The sequence below is a fragment of the Chrysochloris asiatica genome, unplaced genomic scaffold, assembly GCF_000296735.1.
Source record: "Chrysochloris asiatica unplaced genomic scaffold, ChrAsi1.0 scaffold00124, whole genome shotgun sequence".
NCBI classification, from domain to species: domain Eukaryota; kingdom Metazoa; phylum Chordata; class Mammalia; order Afrosoricida; family Chrysochloridae; genus Chrysochloris; species Chrysochloris asiatica.
Genome location: NW_006408642.1, coordinates 3,405,288 through 3,413,715, shown reverse-complemented (window position 1 = coordinate 3,413,715; position 8,428 = coordinate 3,405,288). Strand labels below are relative to the sequence as shown.

The 8,428-nt window shown below is 38.1% G+C and overlaps 1 protein-coding gene and 1 pseudogene across 1 annotated transcript in view; one reads left to right on the top strand and one right to left on the bottom strand.

Annotated features, from left to right (window-relative positions):
- The window catches only part of HIGD1A (HIG1 hypoxia inducible domain family, member 1A), an 8,850-nt gene extending 3,103 nt beyond the window's left edge, over positions 1–5,747 (top strand). The window contains exons 2-3 of the mRNA XM_006868771.1: positions 4,820–4,954; positions 5,698–5,747. Of these exons, the coding sequence (XP_006868833.1) occupies positions 4,820–4,954; positions 5,698–5,747 (185 nt within the window). The remainder of the gene's footprint in view (positions 1–4,819; positions 4,955–5,697) is intronic.
- Positions 1,318–1,842, bottom strand: LOC102833687 (annotated as a pseudogene).
- Positions 5,748–8,428: the final 2,681 nt, after the last annotated feature.

Here is an 8,428-nt window from a genome sequence, read left to right as displayed (position 1 = left end):
TTATTAATCATTTGGACCTCTTTCTGTAGGTTTTGAATTGTTTCCAATGCTCTATCTATCTTACTTGATTGTTCCTGTAGCACTTTCCTGACTTCCTCATCATTCCTCTCAACTGCATTACATAGTGTCTTGACACCTTTCATAATCATCCCCAGGAATTCCCTCTCAGGCACTTCCAAAGCCTGCCCATCTTCCAGCATGGAGTGCAGGTCTCCCCCCAGCTCATCCGCCCCAGTCACTTCATCTCGTCCCTGGACATGTGCAGATATGGTCGTCTGCTTCCGTTTCTTGGGCATCTTCAGGGGTTATCTGTGGCCTCAACACTCAGATGGGTATGTATTTTGGTGTCTTTTGATGCTTTCTGATTGCCTCCAGGTAGATGCGATCAGGAAATGGGCTTCCCCCTCCACTCTTCTTCCCGAGAAGTTTCAAGATACCACTCCTGGTCGTTTTGACGTAACCTAGGATTTAACTTTCGGCCCATTTCCTCCTCTGTCTGCTTGTCCCACTCCACAATCCCCGCTCAGGACCTGTCTCTAGCTGGAAACTCTTTGAATATCTTTTGACATAAAATTATTTAACTTGGTTTTTGCACAGCCCTTTTTTTCTCTGATTTTAAAACATATTTAAGGGAAAATATATTAGAAATAAAAACTGTAGAAAAATACAAGGTCAACATACAGAAATCAGTTTTATATACACTGGAATAAACTATCTGAAATGAAATTAAGAAAGTGATTTCATGTGCAATGGCATAAAATATACTTAGCAACAAGTTTAGCAAAAGAAATAGAATACTTGTACACTAAAAACTATACAATATTGCTGAAAGAAATTTAAAAAGACCTAAAAATAAATGTAAAGACCATTTATATTTAGTTTGGGAGACTTAATGTTAGAATGGCAATGCTGTACTTTTCAAATAGATCTATAGATTCAGTGCAATTCCTGTCAGAATCCTAGCTGGCTGTTTTACGCAACTGATAAACTGAAATTCATACCTAATGCAAACAAACCAGGAGAGTCAAAACCACCTTGGAAATAAGAACATTCTACCCGTTAGGTCCATTTATCTAACCATTGCCCTACTGATGTTGGAGTTATCCCTATCGCATTGCTATGTCACGTACTCAACATGCACACTTAGGGGTCTGCTTCTTCTTTTTGCTACTCACAAAACTCTAGATTTTATTCAGGGTTTACAGAAAGGGGGTTGTCTACAAACAAGCTAACAATAACAGGATGTGATAATCTAAACTAGAGTTTTGAAACTTAGAGACTTACATACCCTTAGCTAATGTTATAATTGTGTATTACTTAGGTAAAAGTTCTTTCTTCAAAGAGGCAACAGAATAACATGGATTGAAGAGACTTTCGAACACTTGCCATCTCTTGCTGCTGAGTATCCATCATATTTTTTTTCTGCAACATAGCCATTTCTTTTCTACATTCATTTTGTGCACCACTCAGAAGATTTTCATGGTTATTCTCCATTTCCTCCATACTAGTTAGTTTTTCGTCTTGTTCCTCAGTTTTCTGCACATCTATATCCCATTGCTGAAACAAAGTCAGAAACTGCTGAGAATATTCCTGGCTGTTTCTGTCTCCACATCTTTCCAGCATATTCTGTACTTCACCCCCGAGATCATGCTCGATTGTTCCTGTGGAAGACCTTTTCTTCGCATGCTTATCAGTTGCTGGAATCTTTCCTTCTAGAAAATCCTCTTCAGAACCACTCAGATTCTTCTTCTTGACGTTCTCAAACTCATAGGCACAGATGATCTGCTCCTCCATGGTTTGCTGCACAGATTTCCCTGCGTGCTTTCTTCCATTAGGGGCCATCATGGATGTTTTCAGCTGTATGTACTTCGTCTCCGCAATGCTTGTCTCAGGGATAGCTTTCTTAACTTGCTATTTTGATACTCTGTTCTATTTGTATGTCTGTGTGCCAGAAACTTAATGATATATTTATTTTATCTTTTCAAAGAGCTTGCCTCTTTTCTTTGGAATTGGCAAAAAAAAGTAGGTTGTAATTTTATTGGAATTACATTCAATTTATAAATTTGGAGAGAATGGAAGTTTTGGAATGTGTTATGTCCATAAATTTTTATTCAAGTCTTATATCTGTAAGTATAGTCTTAATATTTTTAATTTCTATAGGTTTTACATACTACTTTTCAAATATTTAATATATGGGGAACATTATAGTTCTTGGAGAAATTCCATTTTCTTTTCATTCCAGTTTTCAGTAAATTTTTGAAGTCTCCTTGTTTTTTTGATGCATTCATGAAAGGAATTCTTTCTCCTACTGGTTCTAGTTTTTCAGTTGGATCTCCTGGATTTTCTCCATAGACGGTTATATAATTTGCAAATTAGTGTTTCTTCCTAAGTTATACTTACAGCTTTTTTTCATGCCTTATTAAATTTTCTGGAATTATGTTTTTATTGTGATTTGAGTGCTAATTTACATGGGAGAACATCAGCTTTACACTCATCCTATCATATTTAATTTCATTGCAAAGATTACAATCCCTTCCATGCATCGTCATTCAATAGTATTTGCTCTATTCCCTCTGGTTATTTTCTTTTTTTTTCGATGTACACCAAAACACTCAGGAATACATAATCATTCAAACCACCAAAGGGCATATGTTTCAAGCCTGCCCCTCCTCTCCCTCCATGAGTCTAGAGTCCCCATCCACTCCATCCCTCCACGTCATCATCTCTGCCTCCATCTCTGGCATCACTGCTTCGGTGAATACAGTCCCACACTCCGCTCCTGCTCTTCTCTGATGGGCCCAGGGTCCTCCACTCCTGGACTGCAAATCAACCACTCCCCTCCTTTTGTTACAAAAAAATCTACCTTTACATTTGCAACAATCACAATCAGTCCTGATAACAATTACTCACTATTGAACCACAAGAATCTTATCCCCATCTCCTTTTACTAGCCCCGTCTTGTTATTGTTGTTAGGTGCCATCTACTTGGTACTGAATAGTGACCCTGTATACAACAGAACGAAACACTGCTCGGTCCTGGACCAACCTCACAATTGTTGCCACGCTTGAGCCCATTGATGCTGCCACTTTGCCAATCGCTCTCGCTGGGGGTCTTCTTTTTCTCTGACCCTCCACCTTACCAAACATGATATCCTTCTCCACTGACTTGTCCCTCCTGACAATATGTCCGAAGTATAATACCCTGACCTCCAAGGAGCACTCTGGCTGCACTTCCTCCAACACAAATCTGTGTTGGAAGAAGCCCTGTCTAGACAGGTTGAAAACCACTCAGTGGAGATTCTACCTTCCCCTGCACCCTCTGAAACTAAACTCCCCGTCTTGAAAACTTGTAGGCCAGTCACTTGGTGCCTTTGTAGACCACCCCCACCTAATTTTAGGTAGCCAATATCTAAGTTGCCCATCCCTATCCTGTGTACAGAGGGGGTGGGAATCATCCTTGCTGTGAAGATTCCTTCCCTCTTTTAAGCTACTACATCCATAAGTAAAGGTCAAGTTCATCAAATTGTAGCAGATTGCACTTTTTCCATCTTGTTTCTTCCTCTAGTTGAGTTCTGATCATCAAGCCATTGAAGCCATGTCACATGGGTACTATCTGCAAGTATGAGTGTTCTTGTGCATCTCCCTTCACTTCATATCAGCTGGACACTTCACTCTCCTCCCTAGCCCTCTGTGGCCATGTCCCTGTCCATGGACTCAGGAATCCCCAGGTCGCACCATACTGCTGGCCAACCAGGTATCTCTCCAGGTTGACAGGAGTCTATTGAATGTGGTCGTACTCACCCCACAGCTTCAGTGCTGCTCCTTTCCCTATTCTTGACTTTAATGGAACTGCTTCTAGCTTTTCAACATGAAGTAGATTCCATATTTGCTTTTGGTTTCTGGAATAAATGTTACTAATTTAATAATTTTAAAGATACCCTTTGAAATGATGGTAACTGGTAAGTTACTCTTTTACGTAGGAATTTTGCATTTATATTGCTTAATGATTAGTTTATCACGTTATCTTAATTTTGTTTTGGCATCAGTGTTTGTTTGCATAGGAAATGTATCTGGAAGCTTTGCCATCTTTTATACCACACAAAGCACACAAATTAAGAATGCCCTGAAAATTTACTAGAACTTGTTGATAAAATTATTTGGATCTTTATCTTTCAGATTCCCCTAAATCTTGGTTGTCTTTTTCTGTTCTTTCTATGGTTATTGGTATAATGAAGTTTTCCTAACCCTCCTGAGTCAAACTTAGTGCTTTGTACTTTTCCTCAAAAATCATTAATTAATTTCACCTAAATTTTCAAATTTAATGACATAAAGATATTCAGAGTAATCTTCTGTTTCTAAATGTCTTCACAGTTTGTGTTTTATAGCTTTCCCATTCCGATTGTTATATATTTTATGTGTTCTTGATCAGATTTCCTTGATGTTTATCTGGCTGTTTACTTTGCTGGTTTTAAGAATCAGTACTGATTGTATTTTTCATTGCTAAAGTAGTTGTTTGATAGTTTCTTAAAATTGCTGTGTAGTGCTGTAGGATAGCACCGTACTGTTAAACACAAGGTTTGCAGTTCAAATCCACCAGCCACTCTTCAGATATCCTATACAGGGTCTCTATGAGTTGGAACCAATTTGGTGGCACATGCAACAATGACACTAGGTTGTTGTTTCTAAGGGACTCCATTTTTACGATAGCTAATTAATGGTGTAATCAGATAGTGGCGAGTACACCGATTATGGTGGGACCATCCTGCTCTTCTTCCCCTCCTTCCATACATCTGACATACTTGTGACTCTTTTTCTGCAGGAATGGCAGGGTTTGCAGCAATTGTTGCATATGGATTATACAGATTGAAGAACAGAGGAGACACGAAAATGTCCATCCACCTGATCCATATGCGGGTGGCAGCCCAAGGCTTTGTGGTGGGAGCAATGACCATTGGTAAGTTCCTAGAGGAAATGTTTAATTCTTGGTTACCTCTGTTAATGCATAGCTTTACAAACAAAACAGGGTAGAAAATTTTATCTGACTCTGCAACAGTTTGTAAATATCACCTATATCCATTTTCATATAAAAGTTGAATTATTAAGTAGTAATAAATTATCATTATGTAAATATATGATTTATATTTTCTTGAGGTTTTGAAAGTGGAAAAGATTTGAAGTGTAGGTATTGCATGCTTTCTGTGGGAGAAAGACGAGGCTTTGCGTACCTTCTACAGGATGGCTGTGAGTTCTAACTGACCGCATGACTCTTGACAACAACGTTGCCTTCTTTTATTGGCTTTGTCACTCCCGGACTTCATTTGGTATTATATAGCAAAAGTAACTCGTTTTAAAGTTGCCAAATAAATAATTGTGTTTCAAAACAATTATTTTTAACTGTATGAGCTAGTCATATTAGCCTTGAGCTACTTAGAAAATTGTGTGAGGGGACTTTAAAAAGTTTGTGGAAAAATGGAATTAAAAGATGATGGAATTTTTCCATGTACTTTTGAAGCCTTCTTGTTTATAAAAAGTTTTCAAATTTTAGGTTGTTTAGGAAAGCGAGAGTGTGAGCCACTTTGGTCTTATAAATAGTCCATGCTATCATGGTGTTGCTTTCAGCTGTTTTATGAACTGTTTTAAATTTTTTTAATATTGAAAGAAATATTTGAGTGTTTAACTAGCATTCTTTTTCTTTAGGTATGATGTATTCCATGTATCGGGAATTCTGGGCAAAACCTAAGCCATAGAAGAAGAGATGCTGACATCATCTTGTTAGTGTTGCTTGATTTCAGGTTATATGTTTATGTTGAAAATAAATCATTTGAGTGGGTTCATTGTTTTGAATATGGGCTTTCTTTATTGCAGACTTGACTTGCCTGGTGACCAAACTGCTAGTGCCTACAGCACTAATGAGGTCATTCAGGGGAATCAAGTTAGCAAAAAGATAGCAATAAAATGTCCCAATTCTTAAACTCTTGGAATGAAATTAATTCTGAAAAAGACAGCAGGCCAACACTGACATATTTTCAGTTGCCGCAAAATATCACATCTCTGGATGTCATGTGACAGTCCAGTGTCCCCCAGTGAAACTTTTCTGCCTGCTCTGTGGACTGGTTGAGACCCTCAGTTTCTAGTTGGCTCTTGAAGAACAATTTCAGAAATGTGGATGGAACATAACATATTGTCCCCCATAACTGAAAATGTCTGTATACTTAAATTAAACCTAAAAAGCTGGTGACAGCTGCCTAGAAGTAGTATTTATTTTAGAATGATAGTTATACATATGAGAATAACATAAATTATGGATACCAGTTTAGTTCTTTTGTAACTGTAGAATTAAGTTTTGCTGCTGTCGTATTAGATAATTTCTAAATGTCATCTTGAAATAAATTGTGTATGTTAACTGCTAATCCAAAAGTAAACAAAGAATACTTTTTAAATGTGTTAAGTGTTTTTATTTTCTCTTTAAGAATCTAAAGTGTTAAAGTAAACACTACCTATGTTGGAGGTCCTGGTATGGTGCTGTGACCTATAATGCATCAGACTGCAAAGTTATTTGAACTGCAAAGTTGGTGGTTCAATCTCCCCAGCTGCTCCTTGGAAACCCTATGTAGGGTTGCTATGGGTTGGAATTGACTTGACAGCACTTAACAACATATTGGAGGTGATCAGTGATTTTACAAGCTAGCTGGTTTGGTCAGATATTATAAACAAGCTTTGAAATACTTTAGAATATATTTTTGAAGTTTTCGTCTAACCTAAGTTTGCATCCCATGGCAATAACATGGCATAAATATTGTTATTAAAACAAATGAAATGCCACAAATGTGTTCATTTCAGTTTGACCAAAAGGAAAAATAATTTCCCAAAGTAGTACAAAAACAAAATCCCAAGAAAAGTGATGTTTTGTACCTTTGCTAGGCACCATTGTTAATAGGAATACTAGCTAACATTTACTGAGTGTTTACTGTTTGCTACATATAGCAGCATGTAGCATACAGAATGCCACTTAAGCTCCCTAACCACCCTAGAGGTAGGAACTATGTTTGGTCCTCATTTTACTGATGAGGAGACCGAAGGAAGCATAGACAGGTTAAATAACTTGCCCAGGTCAGTAGCTGGAGAAACTGAGAGGGATTAGGACTAGACCCTGGACAGTGTAGCTTCAGAGCCTGTACTCTTAGCCATTCTGGAGTACAGTCTCTAGAACTGATTATATAGATACATTGGTTTTTTCTGAGTTAGATGGAATGGGATTGTTTTAAGAAGCATTTTGGCTAGAAATCACAAGAAGTTGATTAGTGGTATCAGCGGTTAGGTGTTTGAGACTTAAAATATTGGAGTTGTTGTTAAGTGCCATTGGGTTGATTCTGACTTATAGAGAGACCCTTATAGAGTTTCCAAGGAACAGTTGATGAGTTTGGACCACCAACCTTGTAGTTCAAACCAACATTATACTCGAGTGCTTAAGTAAGCCAGGCATGGGGTTAGCAAAGGCCTCCTGAGGAAACAGTGTCCTACCTTAAGGGACTAGCTTTACTGGTGTGTTGATGCTTTTTCATTCAGAGTTAGAGCCTTGGTGTCATGTTCATTATTTTTGGAGATTGGTTATGGTTTTTTCCATGCTCCCCCCCACTATTCTGTTGAATATATGATGGTCTTTCTCATCCAAAGTACCTGGTATTAATTAATGCCTGATTCACTCAGATGTTCAATAAGTGTTTGCTAAATTAAAGAGCTTTTGTTTTTTATATTCTAAATCTTCTGTCCCTAGTGGGGGGAAAACATTTCTTGTGGAGTCCTGGTGTGGTTCTGTAGGATAAGCACTCAACCATAAGGTTGGTTTGAACCGCACGATTAGCGGCTTAAACTCACCAGCTGCTCCTCGGAAACCCTATACAGGTTCCTAACGACTCTGGACCAACTCCATGGCATGTAAACATTTCTAGTTAATGAGCAACAGTGACATCTGGTGGTGACAGCTGGAATTTGACGCCACAATTAGAAACCCTAAGTACACTGAGCACCACCAAGTCAAAAGACTTGGCCATCGAGAGGTGTGCCTCTTGCCTCATAGATGAGGAACTGCTATTCTAAATGAGTCACAATGTGAAATTTAGATTCTTTCACCATGTAAATATACAACCCATCACATATTTACTAGACCAAAACAAAGCTGAATGGATGAACAAAATGTATTTTTAAATTCTCATGTGTCAAATAGTGGAACCATCAAATACTCATATACTTGATGCTATGTGAAAGCTTGTCAAATAGAATGGATTGCCTCATGCCTTCTTACTGGTGAATGATTTTACCTGTTACTAGTTCAAGGAGCTCTGGTAGTGTGTTGTTGTTGTTATTGTCAGGTGCCATCGAGTCAGCACCGACTCATAGCGAGCGACCCTATGCACAGCAGAACAAAACA